Source organism: Eretmochelys imbricata, chromosome 24 (assembly GCF_965152235.1).
Source record: "Eretmochelys imbricata isolate rEreImb1 chromosome 24, rEreImb1.hap1, whole genome shotgun sequence".
In the NCBI taxonomy this organism is placed as follows: Eukaryota; Metazoa; Chordata; order Testudines; family Cheloniidae; genus Eretmochelys; species Eretmochelys imbricata.
The window spans coordinates 17,526,015-17,551,222 of NC_135595.1; the positions used below are offsets into that span (position 1 = coordinate 17,526,015).

Consider the following 25,208-nt stretch of genomic DNA (forward strand, 5'->3'; position numbering starts at 1 on the left):
TGTGTGCAGAGACCTGCCTCGCAGGGAGCGGGTGCGAGTGTCAGGGCGAGGGCTGGGGCGAGAGGTGAGATTTCAAGACAGGAAGGGGAAGTCAGTGTGTGTATCTGGCCCTCGCATGTCTTGCACAAGCTGGTTCCAGTGGCCGGAGATCTCGGGGCCATCGACAGAAGAGGGAGATTGTCACAGATACAGGCCAGCTCCTCCTGGCAGCCGGCTTCCGGCCCCACCGTGGGGGGATTGGCTCGGGGTGGGAGGAATGGGGCATGGGGCCTTTCCCCTCTCGGGAGCGCTGGATGTGATCTGCTGCAGGGTGGGGAACTGGCTGGCTCTGGGGGGTGGGAATGGGACCCGGGGTCCTTCCCCTCTAGGGTCTCTCAGCAGGGGAGAAGCCAGCAGATCGGAGCCGGTCCATTGAGCGCAGATGTTTGTTTTCTGTCTCTCAGGTCCCCAAACGCCTGTTTGAGGTCACTGAGTCTGGGGATTCCCTTGTGATGGGACCCGGGTCGTCGGCTGGATCAGGAGAGGCAGCTGGATTCCACGGTCCGCCACAGACTCCGTCCTTCGACTTAAGAGGTGAGATGCAGCTGAATCTGGCCTGGGTCCTGGGGGCTGTTTACACAGGGACCTCTCCCCGGCGTGGAGATGTGGCTGCCTCTGGGGTGGGGCTCGGGGGCTGTTTACACAAGGACTCCTTGCCCAGTGTTGAGATACACAAGGCTTTGGGGGAAACCTATAACTAAAAGAAACACAGCACCCCCTAGGGGCATTGGGACCAGCCCCAATGGCCAGGCCCTTGCGAGTCTCCCACCCCAGCCCTGCTCTGCCCCAGGCCAGGGGCACGTCAGCTGCCCTCCTGCGTGTGGGCACCGGCGGCTGTGCTGGGAAGCTGGTCGCTGAGCGGATCTTGCACAACAGGAAGTTTCCAGTCGGTGAGTTTGCTCCACCTCCGGCCGGTCGACACCAGTTCGGGGCTGAGTGAGAGCCACTGAGAGCAGGTGAGAGGGTCCCATTGAACAGTGGGGCGCAGCTGCTTGGACATAGGTCCCCAGCCAGAGGGGGAAGGAGAGAGCCCGGGGCAGATTCCTGCTGGGACTGTGGCTGCCAGGGCTAGTGGGTTAGAAGTCTCTGTGCTGGATCCATGCGGATCAGGGCAGACCCCTGGTCGCTGGGGTGAGCTCCGGGGCAGGAACCCCGGGGTCTGGGCCGGCCCCGAGTTTGGTGTGTTACATTCTGCCTCTGGTTAATCCCCGTTTGGTTTCTGACTCTTTTTAATGAGCTGCCCGGAGGTTTCCCTCCGTTGCTGTTTAATAGATGCCCCTGTCACGGAGTCCCTGGGCGATGCTCTGGAACTGCTCCCTACGAAGCCGGTCAGGACTCTGGGGATTTCGCCTTTCTGAGAGCAGCCTGTCTGCAGGACACACAGCTCACCCAGCTTCCACCTTCCTGGGTCTGACCTCGGAGCATTCAGCCTCCTTTGCCCCTCCGTGCGCTTCCCACAGCAAGTCCGCCCGGGCGGGCTCCTGGGGAAGCCAGAGGGTCCTGCCCCGCAACTCCGCAGTCAGACGTGACTCTCAGCCAGCCAGGAAAACAGAAGGTTTATTAAACGACAGGAACATGGTCTAAAACAGAGCTTGCAGGTGCAGAAAACGGGACCTCTCGGCTGGGTCCATTTTGGGGGCAGTGAGCCAGACAACCACGTCTGCACTTCACTCCATGTCCCAGCCAGCCCCAAACTGAAACTCCCTCCAGCCCCTCCTCCCCTGGGCTTTGTTCCTTTCCGGGGCCAGGAGGTCACCTGATTCCTTTATTCTCCAACCCTTTAGCTCTCACCTTGCAGGGGGGATGGGCCCAGGCCATCAGTGGCCAGGAAACAGGGTGTCGGCCATTCTCTGTGTCCAGACCCCTGCACACCTGCCCTCTAGGGCTCTGCAATGATCATACACCCTTACCCCACCCCCTAGATACTTAAGAACTGCATAGGGGAAACTGAGGCACCCCCACAATATTCGGAGGAAACATTAAGAACAGTCCCACTTCGTCACATCTCTCCCCCCTTCGAGATCGAACTGAGCGGGGTTACTTTACCCGGTGACCTGGGGAAGTTCGAAGCCACCAACGTTCCCATGGATGCCCCAGCATCTCTCCCATTCCTTGGTAGGAGTTACACCAGGCCCTTCCAGTTTCACTCCCTCCCTTAGGTCGGGGGTGGCCGATAGCACTCACAGGCCGCATGTGGGAAGGTTTCTGTGGCCCGTGCCCTTTGGCCACCCCAAAACCCCAGGGGGTCAAACTGGGATTGGGTCTTCTCCGCAGCAAGCTGGCCAAACACAGCCACTTGGCTATAGGACTGTTTAACTTTCTTAACATCTTTCACTTCATCTGAGACCTTCTCAAAGCTCTCCACACTGGGTCTTTCAACAGGACAGTCAGTGGATCCATTTACAACAGAAAATTTCTGGCTGTTAGGAACTGAAACTTTCTTGATTAAATCACTTTCACACCCTTCAGTTGGAGTAAACTGCTTGCAAAGACTCCATGAGGATTCCTTTCCCGAGGGCTTTTCTATGCAACAATTCACCCCTCCCAGAAATTCTGCCCTTACCCTCTTTCCCTAAGGCTGGCTCTAGAGGAACACTTTCCTGAGCAACAACAGACTCTTTCTGGGTCTTCTTTACATCCAGAATCACCTCTGGCCCATCAGGCGGATTCCTACACAATCCCCTTTCAGGCAAACTTACAGACTTCCTAGAGAAAAGGTTAGAAGCCTTCTCCTTCCCTTTGCCACACACAAGTTCAGGAATCTTTTCCTTCTTGCGACAGGTTTCCACACCCTCAGTAGGTAACACAATCACATCACCTTCATGCTCTCCTTGTGCCCTGGCTAGGATCTCACCCTGATTAGACAGAGTTGCTGCATCCTTTCGAACAACACACTAGCAACAGGCAAAATACAAGCACCAGAATTGTCTGCTCTCTGGGATTTTGCATAGACACTAACTGGATGCGACCTAGTTACAGGGCCATTCTCCCGAGCAGACCCAAACTTAGGACCCTTCCCTTCCTGGGCTTTAGCTGAATCCAGAACCAACTCTGAGACAACTGCACGACCCTCAACCATCACAGGCTGCAAGACCCCTTCTGTCTGCTCCACAGACAAAGAAGAGCCGGACACACTTTCTCCTTTCCCAGACACCCAGCTTGGGATCTCATTCCCCTTGTCCCAGCACACAAGGCTGGTCACAGACAACTGCTTGGAGATTGGGGTAGCTCCCTCCCTATGCAAGTCAATACCCCTGACAGACACGGGCACGTTTCCTTCCCTGTCCCAATTCTCCACCCAGCTAACAGGTAAGGTCCAGGGACACTCGTCTTCCACTCTCCTCCCCTTCCCGCCCTGCTGACTAGACACAGCCATCAGCTCACAAGGCTGCCTAGGCTCATCCAAACTTTCCTTACCAAGCACCTTGCCACTCCCCACAGATCCCCTGCCCTGCCTGTGTCTCCCCCCACCCATCTGGGGTCTTATCTGCCCCCTTGCTCAGCGCTGCCCTTGCTGTCCCAGTGGGGGTAGGCAGCGACCTCGCTGCTTTCCTCAGTGCATCAGAGCCAGCCTGAGCCCCTTCTCCAGTGTACAAAGGGGCGGGGAGCATCTCTCTGTCCGCCCAGCCCCAGGGGGCTGGTTACAGGCAGGCAGGTAGCCTGAGCCTAGCCGCTCCTCCCTGCTGCCAGCCAGGTCATCTGCCTTTTCACTGACCATTTCCCTCTCCGCCGATTGGTTCCCTGGATTCAAATTCAAACCCTTGGCAGTTACCGGAGCATGGCCTGGATCCTGCCCCAAAGAGACACAGTGACCCTACGACAGGGTCTCGCAGCCGATATCCCGGAGAACCCCAACAACCAGCCAGCCCCACCCCTCCTGGGTCTGCACAGGGATCTGGGCCATAGGCAGGGCGGGGGGCTTCGTCCCTGGGACCCTCACCCAGCTCACACAGCCCCTCAGCATCTGAGGCTGCACCACCCAGGGCCTGACAACAGTTCTCTCTGTCCCAGGATCTCGCCACCCCAGGAATGTCTCCCCATTGACCATCCCCTTCCGCTCCCACTGGGGGTCCGAGGGGCCTGGCCCCAGGAAACTCCACACAGACATATAGGTTGGGGTCAGGAGTGGGAGCCTGTCCACCTCCCCACCCATCTGGCTGACGGAGTCTATGGCCTTGGGACCCAGCAAGGGAGATAGACACCGGGGCTTTTCTGCAGGGTCCCCCAGGTTCAAATCTCCAGCCTGCTCAAAGGCAGTGAGGTGGCATCCACATCCCCCCACTCCTTAACCGGGGTAGCAATTTAGTCTCGAGGTTCCCTGCGGAACTGGCCCCCCGGGGTCTATCCCCACTCACCCCGGGAGGTCCCCTAGGCCTCTCCGCTCCCCCATCGCCAGTTCATGCTGCTGCTGCAGCTCTTCCTCGGGCTCTCGCTGTCTCTCACAGTCCTCTTGCTCTCTCAGACTCAGCTCCAATCCCGTCCGTCTCCGATCCCCCGATGGGGAACCCGATCGTGAAGACCCTCGTCTGATCGGGGACAGGAGTCTTGGGGGTGCCTGGCTCCCACTCCAGCTGCTCCCAGATCCTGCTGTAGCCCCATTTGGGGTCAGGAATCTGTTCCTTAGAGCCGTCATCCTCCTCCAGCTGCACGATGAACTGTGCCTTGGTGAACTTTCCAATGCTCAACCCTCTCTTTCTGCACAGGGTGACAATGTCCTTCTTCGGGAGACGGTGACAGGCCATCACTCCGCCCTTCCCAAGTTGTTGTGGACTCACAGGCCTGTGTGCTCTCAGCTCCCCACGGTTTCCAGGGAGAACCCCTAGTGTGCCAGCTCTTCTCGAGGTCACCCCCTCTTTGCCAGGGTTGAGCTGCAGACTCCTCCGCCCCTGGGACCGCTCGCTGCAATCCCCAGGGGAACCCTGTTACTGCAAAAGTCCTTCTCTCTCCCAGGGCCAAGCCACAGGCTCCTCCACCCCTGAGACTGCTCATCGCAGTCCCCAGGGGCACCCCATTACTGTACATTCCTTCTCGCTGGTCACAAACTCCCAGGGGTTAACTGCCCCCCGAAACCGCTCCTCTCTCAGCCTTCAGCACGCCTGGTCCTCATCAATCCCCCTTCGTTTTACTGCTCCCCAGTCACTTACTGCAGGAAGCGCCATCCATGGGGTGCAGTACATCCCACCGCTGACACCAGTTGTCACGGAGTCCCTGGGCGATGCTCTGGAACTGCTCCCTACGAAGCCGGTCAGGACTCTGGGGAAGTCGCCTTTCTGTGAGCAGCCTGTCTGCAGGACACACAGTTCACCCAGCTTCCACCTTCCTGGGTCTGATCTCGGAGCATTCAGCATCCTCTGCCCCTCCGTGCGCTTCCCACAGCGAGTCCGCCCAGGCGGGCTCCTGAGGAAGCCAGAGGGTCCTGCACCCCAACTTCGCAGTCAGACGTGACTCTCAGCCAGACAGTAAAACAGAGGTTTATTAAACGACAGGAACATGGTCTAAAACAGAGCTTGCAGGTGCAGAGAACGGGACCTCTCGGCTGGGTCCATTTTGGGGGGCAGTGAGTCAGACAACCACGTCTGCACTTCACTCCATGTCCCAGCCAGCCCCAAACTGAAACTCCCTCCAGCCCCTCCTCCTCTGGGCTTTGTTCCTTTTCTGGGCCAGGAGGGCACCTGATTCCTTTGTTCTCCAACCCTTCAGCTCTCACCTTGCAGGGGGGATGGGCCCTGACCATCAGTTGCCAGGAAACAGGGTGTCGGCCATTCTCTGTGTCCAGACCCCTGCACACCTGCCCTCTAGGGCTCTGCAATGATCATACACCCTTACCCCACCCCCTAGATACTTAAGAACTGCATAGGGGAAACTGAGGCACCCCCACAATATTTAGAGGAAACATTAAGAACAGTCCCACGTCGTCACAGCCCCACCTGGAGGTGGCTGCATCTCAGTGCCAGCTGGGATCCTTATATAAACGGCCCCCATTCCCCACCCCAGAGGCGGTCACATCTCAGCGCTGGGCAAGGGCTCTTTGTGCATTGTATTGAGCTCAGTATTTGACACGTGTGTGTTTCCTGGGTCTTGGGAATTACCAGATTCAGATGCAGGAAAAAAATGAAATTCTCTGGGAAACCTTGGACCCACCAGGTCGAGATAGAAACCTGACATGGCTGATAACGCTGGGATCATGGTGACTGCATCTGTCGGTATGGGAGGGCAAGGGTTAATCATCTATCATCTATCTATCTATCTGTCTATCTATCTAATAATTCAAATGTCTGTTTTTTTCTGTGTCCTGAAGATATTTTAAAGCCGAGGAGGTGTGTGGGGGCGGGGGGGAAGGCAGGAAAGATTGAAACATTTGGGATATTTTTGTGAAAAATTCCTAGCTAGTGAATGTTTCCCAGGGATCATTAGTTTTAAGTGGCCCAGAGGCCGAGCCCATCTTGGGAGCCAGACGGTTCTGGCAAGTGGGAGGACAATGGAGGGAAGAGAGGGGGCCCAGGTGACCTGTTCTATGTCTGCTTCTACCCCTGGGCTCAGCTGAGGTCTCGTTCTCCTTTTCCTCAATCCTGTGAGATTCCAATTCCTTGTCGGCTCTTCGGTGGCTGAGGAACGGCCCGATCTAGACACCGGACTCGGGCACCATGGATTCCCGGGCCCCCGGCCTGTCCTTTCTTCTCCCTCCACGACAGCAGCAGGGTGTCCTGGGAGAGAGATTCTGGGATATGTATGTGGCTGGCAGTGTGGATAGATAGATAGATAGATAGAGGGGTGAATGGGGATAGATAGATAGATAGATAGAAAGAGGGGTGAATGGGGATAGATAGATCGATAGATAGATGGGTGTATGGGGATGAATAGACACAGAAGTTGGTGGGTTGGTACATAGTTGGGTAGGTGGATAGATAGACGGTAGGTAGGTGGGTAGATGGGTGGGTGGGTAGGTTGGTGGGTGGGTCAGTGGCTGAGTTACCGTCCGTAATAGAGCAGGGTGAGGTAATAGGCCAGGAAGAATCCAGTCGCCATGAAGACGAGTTTGCAGCTGATTTCAATAAATGCCCGAGTGAGGCCACCTGTGGGAGCTGGAACAAGCCGAGAGTCTGGGATAGATGCCTGCAACCCCTGCCCCAAGCCAGCCAGGCCCAGCCCTGGGACCAGGTCGGAGCCAGCACCCCCTAGAGGGGAAATTCCCCAGCCCCTGAGCCAGCCAACCCCGCCCTGGGGTCAGATAGGAGCTGGCATCTCCTTGATGGGAAAGGTCCCGTGGCCCAATCCCCGCCCCACACCAAGCCAGCCAATCCCCCGCCGGGGTCAGATCAGAGCCAGCGCCCCATAGAGGGGAAGGGCTCCCACCTGTTTCTAGTGGGCTCAGCAGGACAGTATAGATCCCATGGGGGTTGGAGCCGAGGCAGAAGAGAAACTTAGTGGCAGGGAGTCCCATGGGTTAACACTTCTAACACCCAGGAGAAGGGAGTCCCATAGACTAAACTGTTAATATCCAGTGGGAGGGAGTCCCACAGGTTCTTCTGCCCTTGTTTGTCAATTTTGGCTTGCCCCAAGGTGCTGATCCGGCCCCATCCTTGGCCAGCTGCGCTTCACACCAACCCACCTGTTTCTTCACCCTTAGCCTGGGTGCTCACGGCCCTTTTATGCAGCCTCAGCTGCCCCTCTTGGGGCTACCCCGAAGCAGCTAATTAACTATGGCACGGGGGTGGGGGGGTTGGCTGATTTGCCATTTTAAAAGGGCCAGGCACCCTGCGACACCGGCTAGAACTCAGTGGCAATGAGTCCCACGGATTAACACTGCTACTCTCCAGTGTCAGCATCCCAGGGCAAAACCCCACTCACACTCGACGAGCAGCTGGAACGTCCCCTGGGCAGAGCTCTCCTCGTTCCGGGCCCAGCACCCGTACAGCCCCCCGTCCTCGGCCGTCACGTTGGGCAGTTCCAGCTGCAGCTGATTCTCCCCCGTGGGGCGGGCGCCCTCGACGGCTCGGCCCCCCCTCACCCAGCCCAGCACAGCGTGGGGGTTGCTGGCGACGGAGCAGAGGAACCGCAGGGAGTCGCCCTCCCGGGCTGTGAGTTGTGAGCCGTTCCCCACCGGGGTGCCGGGATCTGGGAACAGGAATAACACAGAGCCACTCGCACCCTGAGCCAGCCAGGCCCTGCCTGGGGGCCATATCAGGGCCAGCGCCCCCTAGAGGGGAAAGGCCCCATGCCCCAGTTCCCGCCCCCTGGCGATACCTTGGAATAGCTGGGGGTCGCTCCTGTTGGCTCTGGAAATGGTGATTTGCAGAGTCCTCTCTAGAGCTGAAATACCCATGGCAACGTATTAGATTGGAGAGCGTCCCCCACTGACCCCCTGCTCCGCTGCCCAGCACCCCACACTGACCACCTGCCCCCCTGCAGCCCCGCGCCCCCCACTGGGGCCCCTCTGTCTCGCCCAGCACCCCCAAATGCCTTACACTGCACGTGCACACACAGGGCCCGGCTGGTCGACCCAAAGGGATTCTTCGCCCAGCACCGATACTCCCCAGCGTCCCCTCTGCTGAGATTCGGCAGCTCCAGGCGCCCGGCCCCTCCCTGGCCGGGGCTCAGGGACTCGTTCCCCTTGGCCCAGCTCAGGGTGGCCTCGGTTCTGCTCCCAGCCTCACAGCCCAGGCTCAGGGAGTCGCCCCCCTGGGTCTCCAGAGACACGACGTCGCCCTCAGCTCCCCAGGCATCTGGCACTGGAAGAGAGGAGTAGGCAGGTTTGGTCCCCCCAGAGATTTCCCACTGTGACGAAGTGGGACTGTTCTTAATGTTTCCTCTGAATATTGTGGGGGTGCCTCAGTTTCCCCTATGCAGTTCTTAAGTATCTAGGGGGTGGGATAAGGGTGTATGATCCTTGCAGAGCCCTAGAGGGCAGGTGTGTGCAGGGGTCTGGACACAGAGACTGGCCGACACCCTGTTTCCTGGCATCTCATGGCCTGGGCCCTTCCCCCCTGCCAGGTGAGAGCTAAAGGGTTGGAGAACAAAGGAATCAGGTGCCCTCCTGGCCCAGGAAAGGAACAAAGCCCAGAGGAGGGGGGCTGGAGGGAGTTTCAGTTTGGGGCTGGCTGGGACATGGAGTGAAGGGGAGACGGGGTTGTCTGGCTCAGTGCCCCCAAAATGGACGCAGCTGAGGGGTCCTGTTCTCTGCACCTGCAAGCTCTGTGTTAGACCATGTTCCTGTCGTCTAATAAACCTTCTGTTTTCCTGGCTGGCTGAGAGTCACATCTGACTGCGGAGTTGGGGGGCAGGACCCTCTGGCCCCCTCAGGACTCTGCCTGAGCGGACTCGCTGTGGGAAGCGCACGGAGGGGCGGAGGATGCTGAATGCTCCGAGGTCAGACCCAGGAACGTGGAGCCGGGTGAGCTGTGTGTCCTGCAGACAGGCTGCTCCCAGAGAGGAGACTGCCCCAGAGTCCTGCCTGGCTTCTTGGGGAGCAGGTCCAGAGCATCGCCCGGGGATGCAATGACACCCACCAAGGAGCCAAGACACAGAGTCAGCACTGGGATGGGGTGGGGGGGGTTATACAGGGACCCCTCGCCCGTCGCTGAGACCTGGCCCCTCTGGGGTGGGCGCACAATCTCGGTGCCTTGCCATGGCAGCAGGTCTCCGTCGCAGCCATCGGTCCCTAACCCATCTCCTGCCCGCTGCCCAGCGCCCCCTTAACGCCACCCCGGGCTCTGGAGAGAGGGAACCAGGCCTGATCCCCCACCACTGCCCCCCACAGCCCCGCGGTTCCTCGGGCTCTCCCCTCCGGGCACGGAGCACCCTGGCCCGGCTGAGCTGGCGCCGGGCCCGGACCGCGGGCAGAGCGTGACTCGGAGGCGCTCGCTGATCCCCGGGGTTCGCAGCGCGGCCTCTCACCGGGGCGTCCGTTTCTGGTCAGGGTCCCGGTGATGTCGGGGGGGCCGGGCAAGTCTGTAACACAAACCAGAGAGGGGGGATCGGGGGGCTGGATATCACTGGGGGGGGTGTGCTAGTGATCACTGAGCTTAGATAGGGACCCTCGTGTGACGAAGTGGGACCGTTCTTAATGTTTCCTCTGAATAGTGTGGGGGTGCCTCAGTTTCCCCTACGCAGTTCTTAAGTATCTAGGTGGTGGGGTAATGGTGTATGATCATTGCAGAGCCCTAGAGGGCAGGTGTGTGCAGGGGTCTGGACACAGACAGTGGCCGACACCCTGTTTTCTGGCAACTGATGGCCTGGGCCCTTCCCCCCTGCAAGGTGAGAGCAAAAGGGTTGGAGAACAAACGAATCAGGTGCCCTCCTGGCCCAGAAAAGGGACAAAGCCCAGAGGAGGAGGGGCTGGAGGGAGTTTCAGTTTGGGGCTGGCTGGGACATGGAGTGAAGGGCAGACGCGGTTGTCTGGCTCAGTGCCCCCAAAATGGACGCAGCTGAGGGGTCCGGTTCTCTGCACCTACAAGCTCTGTGTTAGACCATGTTCCTGTCGTCTAATAAACCTTCTGTTTTCCTGGCTGGCTGAGAGTCACGTCTGACTGTGGAGTTGAGGGGCAGGACCCTCTGGCTTCCCCAGGACCCCGCCTGGGCGGACTCGCTGGGGGAAGCGCACGGAGGGGCAGAGGAGGCTGAATGCTCCGAGGTCAGACCCAGGAAGGTGGAGCTGGGGGAGCTGTGTGTCCTGCAGACAGGCTGCTCCCAGAGAGGAGACTTCCCCAGAGTCCTGACTGGCTTCATGGGGAGCAGGTCCAGAGCATCGCCCGGGGACCCCGTGTCACCTCGCTGTGAGCTCAGCTGGGGGACGGGAAGGTCCCTGAAGTGACACAAGCCCCGTGGGCAGGGAAGGGAAGCGACAGACCCGACTGGGCGCGACACAAGAGGCGCCGGACGTAACCCAGGGGCCGGGTTAGGGCCAGGGGGAGCCAGAACCAAGGGACCAAAACCGGTGGTCGGAATTCAGCTTAATTGGCGGAGTCACTAACGAGGGGCCGGGCTGCTCCGGCCTGGGGACTGGAGCGAGCGTCACCATCTCGCTGCCACTGTCCGCCGGGCGCCCGGGTGTTCAGCGTCCTGCTCCCCAAACGTGTCCTCCCCAGGGCGGGACGGAGCTGGGGGCCTAAATAACCCCGGTCTCGCTCCCACCAGGGTCGTCAGACACCCCCCTTGTGGGTCCTTTGCCTTCTCCGCTCGGTTCGTCTCTCCCCAGCCCTCTCCTTTGGCCCCCGGCCAGGCCTGGGTATTTTGAAAGCAACACCCGGAGGAGCCGGACGCTGGTGCCCTCTGGCCAGGCCTGGCAGGGTCCGTCCACGCTGCCCTCAAAGCCCCGCGGTGCCAAGGGCCAGAGCCTGGGTCCGTTGGGTCGGGCTCGCGGGGCTCGGGCTGCGGGTCTGTGATTGCAGCGCGGACGTATCCTCCGAGGCCTGTGTAGACGTTCGGGGTCGGGCTGGGGCCTGGGCTCAGACACGGGGTGGGGCGGGGGGCGAGTTTCCTTCTAAATCTCCCTCCGGCTGATGGGAACAAGGGCTGTCGTCCTTATAGTGAAGCCCGATTTGGTCCTTCACCTCGCAAAGGCGGCTGCTGATTTGCCCTCTGCCCTGATCTGCAGCGCGGGGGTCACGGGCCAGTTAATGGGGGTTTGCCCTCGGGTAGGGCGGGCCGAGGTCTCTGGGCACGGACCCTGGAGCGTGTTCAGTGCCAGACAGCGACTGGGTCCCGTTAACACTCTGCCCCATAGAGAGCATCCACCGATCCCGGCAGAAAGGGGACGGGGTGGAGGAGAGGCAGTGGGACAGCGCGGGGGGATCTCGGGGGGAACTGGGGTGTCTGGTGTGAGGGGGGAATCCCAGCAAGGGGGGACTGGAATAGTGGGTGGATCCCAGCATAGAAGGATTCTGGGGGCAGGGCAGGTCGGGGGTAGAGAGGATCCCAGAAGAGAAGGGCCTGAGGACGGGGCATGTGGATGGGAGGGTGAAGCCATAGCCAACGTGGCAGGAAGGCGTGAAAATCCCAAGAGAGAAGGGGCTGCATGGTGTGGGGGGGAAGAGGTCTGGAGTAGAATTGGCTGAAGGTGCATGGTGGGGGGTGGGGATCCCAGCACAGGGCTGAGATGGGGGAGGGGCTGGAGGGCAGGGCTGGGGAGCCCAGGAGGGTGGGGATCCCAGCAGGGGGGGCTGGGGGGGTCACTCACAGCCGACGTGTAGCCGGACGGTTCTGCGGGTGGAAGGTCCCTGTGGTGGGCGGTAGGTAATTCTGCAGACGAGCTCTTTGCCGTGGTCCCCCGGGGCGGGTGTGAAGCGCAGCGTGGAGCTGCGGGCCCAGGTGCCGTTCGCCAGCAGGGCTGAGTCGTCCCGGGCTGTGTCGCTGAACGGCCCCGTCCAGGTGACTCGGGGAGGGGGCCCGGAGCAGCGCCCGGGGGCCGTGCAGGTCACAGTCACCGGCTCCCCGGCCAGCAGCGTCCCTGGCAGCCCCCGCGCCGGCGAGATCTGGATCTCTGGCTCCTCCGTCAGCCCTGAGACACGGGGAGAGGGGAGAGAATCACTCGGGGACACGGGGCCTTTCCCCTCTGGGGGCGCCGGCCCCGATCCAGCCCCAGGCCAGGGACTGGCTCAGGGGGGCTGATGAGCGGTGACTGCGGCTGCTCTTACCTGGCACGGAGATCGCGAGCGTGGGGTGAGCACGATACAGATTGGGGCGGTAATTGTATTTAAAGTTTCCTTTCTCAACCCTAAGGAAATATCTCCCTGCATCCGTCCGTCGGGCGTCGCTGATTTGAAGGGAGCAGTTGCCACGTGCCAGATCCCCCGCCAGCCGGAACCGGCCCTGGGTCTCCTGCGACACCCACTGGCTGGGGTCAGTGCTGGCCACGGGTGGATCCTGGCCCGCAGTTGCGGGCTCCTTGTACCAGTGTCCGTAGAGCCGGTCCCGGGGATTGTCGGTGTCGAACGAGGCTGGGTACGCGAAGGTGCAGGGGACGAGAACGCAGAGACCCGTCTGCACCGACACCGACTGCGGCAGCCCCAGGGAATAACCAGACTCCAGGGACAGGGACCCTGCAGGGGACGGAGAGGGATCGAAGTGGGAGCCACAGAGAGCAGAGACCAACCCTGAGCTCCCCCGACACCTCTGCCGGTGCCCTCACTCCCGACCTGCAGCCCCCTGCGAGCCCAGCCCTGGGTCCTCAACCAAACCTCACTCCATTTAGTTTCCATCCCTCCCAACGTCGAGCCCCTGCCCGCTCCCTGTCGCTCGGTGCCCCCTAGCACCGCACGAGGGCATCGGGCTCCCCTCCCCCTCTGGCCAGTCTCCCTTCCGTGGCCTGGGACAGACCTGGCCCTGCGTAGCGCGGGTTCTGCCCTTCCCCCTGCACTGGGGCTGCAGGGCTGCTTACTTACCCCTCCAGAGCAGGGCGAGGATCAGGACCCTCAGCGTGGCCGCAGGGGGGGCAGGACCCCCTTCTCTCCGGGGGGGGCCCTGAGCTGGGAGCTCCCGTTCCCTGGTGTCCTGCTGTGGAAGCAGGGCTCTGCCCATGGCTGGGGCGTCCAGCTGGGACAGACCTAGAGACAGACGGGGAGGGTGGGGTGTGTGAGAGCAGAAGCTGTTTACAGGGGGAAAGATCTGCCTTGGGGACCATCAGTGCTGCTGGGCTCTGCAGGGGGCTGATCTGGGGCTGCTGACAGCACAGTGACCCCTCCAAATCCCCAAATCAGGAGACGGTCCCGAGAGATCGTGGGCTAAAAAAATCCTTCAATTAGCGAAAAAGCTGAGATTTTCTCCAGGAATCACGAGATCAGTCAGAAAATCCCGAGCTGGTGAGAGAAGATGGTGGGAAGGCAGCGCTGCTCAGAGCCTGCTCTGCTTCCATCTTCCCACAAACACCAACACACGAGCGGGCGGCCAGCGAAGTTACCACGGATGACAAAGGGGAAGGGCGTCAGATCGGGAGAAGGAAAGAACCCGTCAGAGATGTTCTGACCAATTTGAATGAATTCAAATCAGTGGGGCAGGGCGCTTTTCAACCTAGAATGCTGAAGGAAATAATTGAAGAAAACTTGGAGCCACTGGCAATAATATTTGCAAACTTATGGATGCTAGGAGAGGTTGCAGAAGACGGGAGAAGGGCTAACGGAGTGGCCATCTTTAAAAGGGGGAAAAGGAACAGCTGGGCAACTACGGACCAGTCAGCCTGACCCCGACACCTGGAATGCTATTAGAACAATGTAGAAAACCTTCAATACGGGAGGACGAAGGGGTGATCACCAGCCTGGATTTACCAAGAAGAAATCCTGCCAAACCAGCTTGATTTCCTTCTTTGACGAGCTAATTGGTTAATGGCAGGGGAAAGCGGTGGACATCACATACCTGGACTTCAGGAAGGCTTTTGACATTGTCCCACAGGACATTCTCATAAGTAAGCTGGAGAAGACTTCTGAAGGAACTCAAAAGTGAAACTGCAGAACTACTAATGATGGTCTGTAACCTAGCATTTCAATCAGCTTCTGTACCAGATGACGAGAGGATTGCTAATGTGACACCAATTTTTTTAAAAGAGCTCCAGAGGTGATCCCAGCAATTAGAAGCCGCTAAGCCTAACTTCAGTGCCAGGCAAACTGTTTGAAACTATAGCAAAGAACAGAATGATCAGACGCCTAGGTGAACATCATTTGTTGGGGAAGACTCAACACGGTTTTTCTAAAGATTCTCCCCAATCTACTCAAATTTTGTGAGGGAGTCAACAAGCATGTGGACAAGGGTGACCCAGTTGATGTACTTAGATTTTCAGAAAGCCTTTGACAAGTTGTCTCCCGAAAGGCTCTTAAGCAAAGTAAGCTGTCATGGGATACGTGGGAAGGTCCTCTCCTGGATCAGTAACTGGTTAATACATAGGAAACAAAGGATAGGAATAAATGGTCAATTTTCACAGTGGAGAGAGGTAAATAGCGGTGTCCCCCAGAGGTCTGTATTGGGACCAGTGCTGTTCAACATACTCATTAACGATCTGGAAAAAGAGGTAAACAGTGAGGTGGCAAAATTTGCAGATGATACAAAACTACTCAAGATAGTTAAGTTTAAAACTGAGTGCGATGAGCTGCAAAGGGATCTCACAATACTGGATGACTGGGTAACAAAATGGCAGATGAAATTCCGTGTTAGTAAATGCAAAGTAATGCACATTGGAAAACATAATCCCACCTATACATATACAATGATTGGGGTCTAAATTAGCTGTTACCGCTCAAGGAAGAGATCTTGGAGTCACTGCGGATAGTTCTCTGAAATCATCCACTCAATGTGCAGCGGCCGTCAAAAAAGTGAACAGAATGTTGGGAATCCTGAAGAAAGGGACAGATAATAAGACAGAAAATATCACATTGCCTCTATATAAATCCATGGTACGCCCACAGCTTGAATGCTGCGTGCAGTTCTGGTGGTCCCATCTCAAATTGGAATTGGAAAAAGTTCAGAAAAGGGCAACGAAAATGATGCGGGGTGTGGAACAGCTTCCATATGAGGAGAGATTAATAAGAGCGGGACTCTAAAGCTTGGAAAAGAGATGACTAAGTGGGGATATGATCGAAAATCATGACAGGTGTGGAGATAGTAAATCAGGAAGTGTTCTTCATTCCTTCCCATAACACAGGAACTAGAAGTCCCCAAATGAAATTAATAGGCAGCAGGTTTAAAACAAACAAAAGGAAGTATTTCTTCACACAACACACAGTCAACCTGTGGAACTCCTTGCGAGAGGACGTTGTGAAGGCCAAAACTATAACATGGTTCAAAAAAGAACTGGATAAATTAATGGAGGATAGGTTGTTACCTAGCAGCTCTGTGATCTTGGGGAAGCATGGCGCTGTACCCAGTCTGTCTGTCTCACGAATACCGTGTGCCCCCCCCCACAGCCTCTGCTTGAACCAAATCTACACCAGAAGAATGACTTATGAAAACCAATGAAAAGGCAGTGGGAGACACACCTAAACCCCTGGGATAAGGATGACAGAATTAAGGCAACTCCCCTAGCCTCATTTACATCGAAGATGGGACAAGGAGGCATCTCCATTAGCAGACAGAATGGAGAACAGAGATTCCAAGGCAAGAACCGCAGGGAACTCTGGGGCCAGAAAAGCAGGGAAGCACTGCATGATGGGGGATCTCTGCTCCAGATGTTAACAAACCCATGCCTGCACACCCCCAGCTCATTAGTTATCAGACCAATTCTAGTAAGAAATCCTTTATTGGGATCCAAAATAATGAAGCCGCCTGACTGCATTGTGAGCTCCCTCCAAGGAACATCGCCCATAGCCAGGAATGATCAGCTCCCATTGTCTAGCCTGATCAAAACAGCTTTGGTATTCTCCCTTGTTTACACATCAACAAATCTCGAGTTCTCCCTTGAACCATTGTTGTTTCTCTAGAAAATCCCCGACCCACACTCAAGTAAGTGTTCTGATGCCTGGATCCAAAATCTGCATCACTTCCATTGGGACTTCATCTTCTCCTGATTGATCATGCTGAGAGCTCTGCCTGTCTCCAGCACTCCAGACCCTCAGCTACCACCAACACCTGGGTCCCCCGATCGATTCCAGCTTCACGGAGTGGTGAGAACCCAGCTCTCGCTCTCTGTCTCTCGAGGTGTAGCCTTCTGACCCTGACTTGTGTGATCAGTTAGAGTGTTGTAAACCTGAGTTTAATAATCAAATTTGAGTTGGATTTAATAGTATCACTGTTTTGTTTGTTTGGCTCCCCTGTGGTTATGACCTGGCAATAGAATCATAGAATCATAGAATATCAGGGTTGGAAGGGACCTCAGGAGGTCATCTAGTCCAACCCCCTGCTCAAAGCAGAACCGATCCCCAACTAAATTATCCCAGCCAGGGCTTTGTCAAGCCTGACCTTAAAAATATCTATGGATGGAGATTCCACCACTTCCCTAGGTAACGCATTCCAGTGTTTCACCACCCTCCTAGTGAAAAAGGTTTTCCTAATATACAACCTAAACCTCCCCCGCTGCAACTTGAGACCATTACTCCTCGTTCTGTCCTCTTCTACCACTGAGAACAGTCTAGATCCATCCTCTTTGGAATCCTTTCAGGGAGTTGAAAGCAGCTATCAAATCCCCCCTCGTTCTTCTCTTCTGCAGACTAAACAATCCCAGTTCCCTCAGCCTCTCCTCATAAGGCATGTGTCACAGTCCCCTAATCATTTTTGTTGCCCTTCGCTGGACGTTTTCCAATTTTTCCACATCTTTCTTGTAGTGTGGGGCCCAAAACTGGACACAGTACTCCAGAGGAGGCCTCACCAATGTCGAATAGAGGGGAACGATCACGACCCTCGATCTGCTGGCAATGCCCCTACCTATACTTCCCAAAATGCCATTGGCCTTCTTGGCAACAAGGGCACACTGCTGACTCATATCCAGCTTCTCGTCCACTGTCACCCCTAGGTCCCTTTCTGCAGAACTGCTGCCGAGCCATTCGGTCCCTAGTCTGTAGCGGTGCATTGGGTTCTTCCATCCTAAGTGCAGGACCCTGCACTTCTCCTTGTTGAACCTCATCAGATTTATTTTGGCGCAATCCTCTAATTTGTCTAGGGCCCTCTGTATCCTATCCCTACCCTCCAGCGTATCTACCTCTCCTCCCAGTTTAGTGTCATCTGCAAACTTGCTGAGGGTGCAATCCACACCATCTTCCAGATCATTTATGAAGATATTGAACAAAACCGGCCCGAGGACCGACCCTTGGGGCACTCCACTTGATACCGGCTGCCAACTAGACAGGGAGCAATTAATCACTACCCGTTGAGCCCGACAATCTAGCCAACTTTCTATCCACCTTATAGTCCATTCATCCAGCCCATACTTGTTTAACTTGCTGGCAAGAATACTGTGGGAGACCGTGTCAAAAGCTTTGCTAAAGTCAAGGAACAACACGTCCACTGCTTTCCCCTCATCCACAGAGTCAGTTATCTCATCATAGAAGGCAATTAGATTAGCCAGGCATGACTTGCCCTTGCTGAATCCATGCTGGCTGTTTCTGATCACTTTCCTCTCCTCTAAGTGCTTCAGAATTGATTCCTTGAGGACCTGCTCCATGATTTTTCCAGGGACTGAGGTGAGACTGACTGGCCTGTAGTTCCCAGGATCCGCCTTCTTCCCTTTTTTAAAGATGGGCACTACATTAGCCTTTTTCCAGTGGTCCGGGACCTCCCCCGATCGCCATGAGTTTTCAAAGATAATGCTCAAAGGCAGTGAGGTGTTCTTAATGTTTCCTCTGAATAGTGTGGGGATGCCTCAGTTTCCCCTAAGCAGTTCTTAAGTATCTAGGGGGTGGGGTAAGGGTGTATGATCATTGCAGAGCCCTAGAGGGCAGGTGTGTGCAGGGGTCTGGACACAGAGAATGGCCGACACCCTGTTTCCTGGCAATTGATGGCCTGGGCCTTCCCCCCCCCCTCAAGGTGAGAGCTAAAGGGTTGGAGAACAAAGGAATCAGGTGCCCTCCTGGCCCGGGAAAGGGACAAAGCCCAGAGGAGGAGGGGCTGGAGGGAGTTTCAGTTTGGGGCTGGCTGGGACATGGAGTGAAGTGCAGACGTGGTTGTCTGGCTCACTGCCCCCCAAAATGGACCCACCTGAGGGGTCCTGTTCTCTGCACGTGCAAGCTCTGTTTTAGACCATGTTCCTGTCGTCTAATAAACCTTCTGTTTTACTGGCTCTCTGAGAGTCACGTCTGACTGAGGAGTTGGGGAGCAGGACCCTCTGGCTTCCCCAGGAGCCCCGCCTGAGCGGACTCGCTGTGGGAAGGGCACGGAGGGGCAGGGGATGCTGAATGCTCCGAGGTCAGACCCAGGAAGGTGGAAGCCGGGTGAGCTGTGTGTCCTGAAGACAGGCTGCACACAGAAAGGAGACTTCCCCAGAGTCCTGCCTGGCTTCATGGGGAGCAGCTCCAGAGCATTGCCCAGGGACTCCGTGACAGCAGCGCCCTAAAATCCTGTGGGGTTTGCTCATCAAGCGGGTTACGACCAGAACAATTGTAACGTTGAAGTGGGGATAGAGACGTGCTGAACCAGGGACATAGGAGGGTGGGAGCTTAGAATAGCTGGTCGACCTGGCCTACTGGGGCCAGGGACATCTAAGGGGTTAGGTTGGGAGTGCTGATTAACCCGGTCCTCTCAGACACGCTCTGTTAATTTGTGTGTGTTTGTCTGATTCTGGGGCTGGAAGAGCCCAGCCCTGGGGAACCGAGGTCCTGCAGGATAGCGCCATTGGGAGGGCCGAGCAGCAGGGAGAAGTTGAGCTCCCTATGAGAACACAAGTGACACAAGCGGTACCTTGATAGAAATACAGAACACCTCCCCCGCCCAGAAGGGTAACCCTAATAAATGAGCGTACCCCAAAGTAACGGGCAAAGCTGGTGAGAAAGTCAATCAATGGCTATTAGCCAGGATGGGCAGGCATGGTGTCCTTAGCCTCTGTTTGCCAGAAGCTGGGAATGGGAGACAGGGGATGGATCACTTGATGATTACTGCTCCGATCATTCCTTCTGGGGGCACCTGAAGTTGGCCAATGTCGGAAGATGGGATACTGGCCTAGAGGGACCTTTGTTCTGACCCAGTCTGGCCGTTCTTGTGGAGAAGTGTGGGCTGGGTGGAACTACCATTAAGTGGATACATAACTGGTTAAACAACGGCAAATAAGGAATAACTATTAATGGAAAGATATTGGATTCTAGAGAAGTCTCAACGGAAGTCCCACAGGGGATCTGTTCTGGGTCCTGTGTTGTTTAACATCTTTCTCAATGACCTGGATGTAGGACTAGGGAGCAGACTGATCACATCTGCAGATGACACAAAGCTGGGGGGAGTTGCCAACTGGATAAATTGCAGGACTGGGCTGCAGACGACACAATGAAATTCATGAAGGACAAATGGAAGGTGCTCCACGTAGGGAAGAAAACCCAACTGCACAAATACAGGATGGGGAAGAACTGGCCGGGCAGCAGCACTGCTGAGAAGGAGCTGGGTGTTGGGGTGGATCACAACCTCGACAGGAGTCAGCAATGCGATGCTGTTGCAAAAAAAATCAAATGCAATTTCCGGTTGCATTACCAGAGGCAGAGCATGCAAATGTCAGGGAGTGTGGGGGAATCCAGGCCCTGCACCCCTCTTCCTGGGATTCACTGACACTCTCAGCCAGCCAGTAAAACAGAAGGTTTATTGGACAACAGGAACACAGTCCAAAACAGAGCTTGTGGGTACACCCAGGACCCCTCAGTCAAGTCCTTCTGGGGGAGCAGTGAGCTTAGACCCCAGCCCTGGGGTTCCCTGCGTTCCTCCACCCAGCCCCAAACTGAAACTAAACCCACCCAGCAGGTTCCCTGCTGCAGCCTCCGTCCACATTCCTGGTCAGAGGTGTCACCTCCCCTTCCCGCTCCTGGCTCAGGTGACAGGCTCTCAGGTCTCCCATTCCCAGGGCACATTCCCAGGTCAACACTCCCCCCTCCCGGCTGCGTCCCATCCTCACAGCAAGTCCCGGGAGGTGCCAGTCCCACTCTACTCGGCGCTGGCTAGGCCTCAGCTGGAGGACCGTGTCCAGTTTTGGTCACCGATGTGTAGAAAGGATGCAGAGAAACTGGAAAGGATCCAGAGGCGAGGGAGAAAGATGATCAAAGGGATGGAAGGGAAGTCCTAGGGGCACAGCCTGAAGGAACTGGGCGCGGTTAGTTTGGAAAAGAGATTGGGGGAGGGGGACATGATCGGGGTTTTCAAATACTGGAAAGGCTGCCAGAAAGAAGCTGGAGAAAAGTTGTTCTCTCTCCCCCCAGAGGGCAGGACAAGGGGCAACGGTTCAAACCACAGCAGAATTGATTGAGATTAAATCTCAGGGCAATCTCCCCAGCTGTGAGAGCAGTCAGACAATGGACCAGATGTCCAGGGAGGTCTTGGAAGCTCCTTCACTGGAGGGTTTTGAGAGGAGGCTGGAGAGCATCTGTCTGGGATAGGTTAGACCCAACAAATCCTGCATCTTGGCAGGGGTTGGACTAGGTAACCCCTGCGGTCCCTTCTCACCCTGTGGGTCTGTGATTCTAGGATTCACTGAAACATCCAGAGATTTAATGTGAACTTCATGACAACCCCTTGTCCCCGAAATTCGCTAATCAATCCCATGGTTTGCTTTAAAAATCCTGAGACTGGCTAAAAATTGTGAGATTTGCTCTAAGAATCCTGAGACTGGCTTTTAAAATCCACAGATTTGTGCTTTGTCTCCACACATCCTGTTGTTTGTGGCCCGTTGGCTTATCCCCAGCTGGGACTCTCCTCCCCCGATGAAAATGGTACTGGCCACTCCCTCCTCCCCACTCTTCTGAGAATGGTAGGGGCCACTCCCCCCTGACCCCCCCGCCCGCCCACACGCTCTTGTGAGACTAGTAAAGGCCACTCCCTCCTCCCCACTGCTCACATGTTGTCATAAATATAAAGGGAAGGGTAACAACTTTTATGTATGCAGGGACATAAAATCCCTCCTGGCCAGAGGTACAGAATCACTTTACCTGTAAAGGGTTAAGAAGCTCAAATAACCTGGTTGGTATCTGACCAATAAGGAAAGAAGATACTTTCAAATCTGGGGGTGGGGGGAGAGGTTTTGTTTGTGCTCTCTTTGGGTGTTCCCTCTCTGGACAGAGAGAGAGACCTAGCAGGTAAAACATCTCCTGAAAAGATACCTGAAATGACACATCTAAAATTACAGAAAGTGTAAGTAAAGGCAAGGAAATGCGTTAGATTATCTTTTGTTTTAGCTTGTGAATTTTCCCGATGCTAAGAGGGAGTTTTATTCCTGTTTTTTGTAACTTTGAACTTTGTAGTTGAGCCTAGAGGGGAATCCTCTGTGTTTTAAATCTTTTTATTACCCTGGAAAGTTACCTTCCATCCTGATTTTGCAGGTGTGATTCTTTTACTTTTTCTTTAAATAAAGTTCGTCTTTAAGAACCTGTTTGATTTTCAGTGTCCTAAGGACAAAGGGTCTGGTCGGTATTCTCATTATTCTCAAGCCTCCCCAGGAAAGGGGGTGAAGGGGCTTGGGGGAATATTTTGGGGAACAAGGGACTCCAAGTGGCTCTTTTCCTGAATTTTTGTCTCAATCACTTGGTGGTGGCTGCAGTACCATCCAAGGACAAGGAAGGATTTGTGCCTTGGGGAAGTTTTTAACCTAAGCTGGTAAGAATAAGCTTCGGGGGTCTTTCATGCGGGTCCCCACATCTGTACCCCAGAGTTCGGAGTGGGGAGGGAACCCTGACACAGGTGAAAATGGTATTGGCCACTCACACCTTCCCCCCCTTCTCACCTGTTAATAGGGTTTGGGCCACTCCCTCCTACCTCTTCCTCACCCATGAGAATGGTATGGGCCACTCACTCCTCTCCCCTCCCCCCTATGAAAATATTGTGGACTACTGACTCCTCACCCCTCCTTTGCATTTAAAATGGTATGAGCCTCTCTCCTCCTCCCCCTTCCCTTTCTGTGCAAATGGTATGGGGCAATGGCTCCTCGCACCCCCAAGAAAATGGTACAGGCCGCTCCCCCTCTTTCCCTCCCCTACCTAAAAACTCCTCTCAGCTCCTGAAGGGGGAGCTGCCTCCCTCCTGCAGCACCCCTGATTGGCTGCCCTTCTCCAGGAGGCGGGATAAGTGGGCAGGGCAGGAGGAGCATGGACCAGCCCTGAGAGGTCCAGCCCCCATCCCCATCCCTGGGGGGCTGCCCTGACCCCGTGCAGTGTCTGGGAGCCCCAAGGGGTCTGTGCCCCACCCAGCTCCATGCGGGGCAATATGGGGAGCACAGCTGGGGGTTGGGAGAGAAGTTTGCACGTATGTGCTCCCCCTGGGGTATCTATAACTGCCTCCTCTGCAATGCCTGGCCTCCCTGCCCCCAAAACCCACCCCCATGGGGAAGGGGAAACCCCCGGCAGTTCCATTTCCCACCATCCCTCTGCTGCCCTCAGGTGCTCTCGGGAAGGAGGCGGAGAGATGAGAGCTGGGGAACCCCGGGCTGTACGTGGCCCCCTGAGCCGACACCTCCAGTGTTGTCCCCAGGGTGGGGGAGCCCTGGGGCAGGACCCTGCTCGGGCTTGAGGGGCAGTGGCAGAGCTGTGGGGGCAGGGAGCCCAGGGCTGGGATAAGAAGGGGCTGCGGGTCGGGATTTAGGGCACCCCAGTCTCCACAGACCATCCAGCTCCCTCCCGCACCCTAGTTCCACTCACCCCTAGACCTGCAGAGGGGGGCCCAGGCCTGGCTCTCCCACCCTGCAGCCCGGGTTCCTCACGCTTTGTGACTTGGAGCCCGGGGAAGCGGCATGCATAGGAATGTGAAAGCAGAAGTCGGTGCGGACAGGGATGAAGGGGAGATGATGTCTCAGAAACCCCAGCATCAGCATCCTGCCGACTTCCTCTCCCTCTGGCTGGGGCTGCCTGTGGCTTCCTTGCAACAGAGGCAGGCCGCATCTTGCTTGTGGGGCTGAAATAGAACCCAGGAGTCCGGGTCTCTGAGCCCTGCTAATCCTTCCAGAGCTGGGACACAACCCAGGAGCCGTGACTCCTTGCCTCCACCCCCCACTCTAACCCACTGGACCCAGCTCCCCTCCCAGAGCCAGGGACAGAACCCAGGAGTCGTGGCTCTGAGACCCTCTACACCCCACTCTCCTCCCAGAGCCGTGGATGGAACCCAGGAGTCCTGGCTCCCATTACCCCCCGGCTCTGACCACTAGACCCCACTCCCCACCCAGAGCCTGGAGAGAACCCAGGAGACCTGGCTCCCAGCCGCCCTGCTCTGACCACTAGACCTCACTCCCCTCCCAGAGCAGGGGGTAGAACCCAGGAGTCCTGACTACCTGCCCCCCGTCCCCACCCTATCCCTTTCTGACTGCGTTTTCCAGTCACACAGCAATATTTGAACGCTAGCAGCTCACACCTCTCATCGTATTGAACACGCTGCAGACACTAATCACTCACCCCGAGCTGAGATGTGTCCGCGTCTGGGGTGGGGCGGCTGGGGAACAGCCGCACAGCAACACTGTCCAGGGGTTGCACACCTGGAGCTGAGGTGCGTCCGCCTCTGGGGTGGGGCGTCTGGGAACAGCGCACTGGAACAGCAGATGCCCAGTTAGGACGGCTAGCCAATCCCGACTCCAATGGGAAGAGCCGGGTGTGTGCAGAGACCTGCCTCGCAGGGAGCGGGTGCGAGTGTCAGGGCGAGGGCTGGGGCGAGAGGTGAGATTTCAAGACAGGAAGGGGAAGTCAGTGTGTGTATCTGGCCCTCGCATGTCTTGCACAAGCTGGTTCCAGTGGCCGGAGATCTCGGGGCCATCGACAGAAGAGGGAGATTGTCACAGATACAGGCCAGCTCCTCCTGGCAGCCGGCTTCCGGCCCCACCGTGGGGGGATTGGCTCGGGGTGGGAGGAATGGGGCATGGGGCCTTTCCCCTCTCGGGAGCGCTGGATGTGATCTGCTGCAGGGTGGGGAACTGGCTGGCTCTGGGGGGTGGGAATGGGACCCGGGGTCCTTCCCCTCTAGGGTCTCTCAGCAGGGGAGAAGCCAGCAGATCGGAGCCGGTCCATTGAGCGCAGATGTTTGTTTTCTGTCTCTCAGGTCCTCAAACGCCTGTTTGAGGTCACTGAGTCTGGGGATTCCCTTGTGATGGGACCCGGGTCGTCGGCTGGATCAGGAGAGGCAGCTGGATTCCACGGCCCGCCACAGACTCCGTCCTTCGACTTAAGAGGTGAGATGCAGCTGAATCTGGCCTGGGTCCTGGGGGCTGTTTACACAGGGACCTCTCCCCGGCGTGGAGATGTGGCTGCCTCTGGGGTGGGGCTCGGGGGCTGTTTACACAAGGACTCCTTGCCCGGTGTTGAGATACACAAGGGTTTGGGGGAAACCTATAACTAAAAGAAACACAGCACCCCCTAGGGGCATTGGGACCAGCCCCAATGGCCAGGCCCTTGCGAGTCTCCCACCCCAGTCCTGCTCTGCCCCAGGCCAGTGGCATGTCAGCTCTGCCCCCCTGCGTGTGGGCACCGGCGGCTGTGCTGGGAAGCTGGTCGCTGAGCGGATCTTGCACAACAGGAAGTTTCCAGTCGGTGAGTTTGCTCCACCTCCGGCCGGTCGACACCAGTTCGGGGCTGAGTGAGAGCCACTGAGAGCAGGTG

The 25,208-nt window shown here is 56.8% G+C and overlaps 1 protein-coding gene across 1 annotated transcript; it reads right to left on the reverse strand.

Moving 5' to 3' along the window:
- Positions 1-7,617: 7,617 nt before the first annotated feature.
- On the reverse strand, positions 7,618-24,104 carry LOC144279688 (sialic acid-binding Ig-like lectin 13). Its single transcript, XM_077841282.1, has 8 exons — positions 24,015-24,104; positions 13,419-13,580; positions 12,672-13,076; positions 12,215-12,535; positions 9,934-9,987; positions 8,505-8,768; positions 8,284-8,349; positions 7,618-8,154 (listed from the first exon to the last, which is right to left on the reverse strand). Exons 2-8 carry the CDS (start codon positions 13,552-13,554, stop codon positions 7,859-7,861), a joined length of 1,542 nt encoding a protein of 513 aa, XP_077697408.1. The 5' UTR covers positions 13,555-13,580; positions 24,015-24,104; the 3' UTR covers positions 7,618-7,858.
- Between the last annotated feature and the right edge of the window lie 1,104 nt (positions 24,105-25,208).

Excerpts from the sequence above, each read along its gene's own strand:
- LOC144279688 (XM_077841282.1), bottom strand. The coding sequence starts at position 13,554 with ATGGGCAGAGCCCTGCTTCCACAGCAGGACACCAGGGAACGGGAGCTC. Across the intron at positions 13,077-13,418 it reads CCTCGCCCTGCTCTGGAGGG|GGTCCCTGTCCCTGGAGTCT; the intron begins GTAAGTAAGCAG and ends CGTCCCCTGCAG. Across the intron at positions 9,988-12,214 it reads CGTCCGGCTACACGTCGGCT|ACTTGCCCGGCCCCCCCGAC; the intron begins GTGAGTGACCCC and ends TTTGTGTTACAG.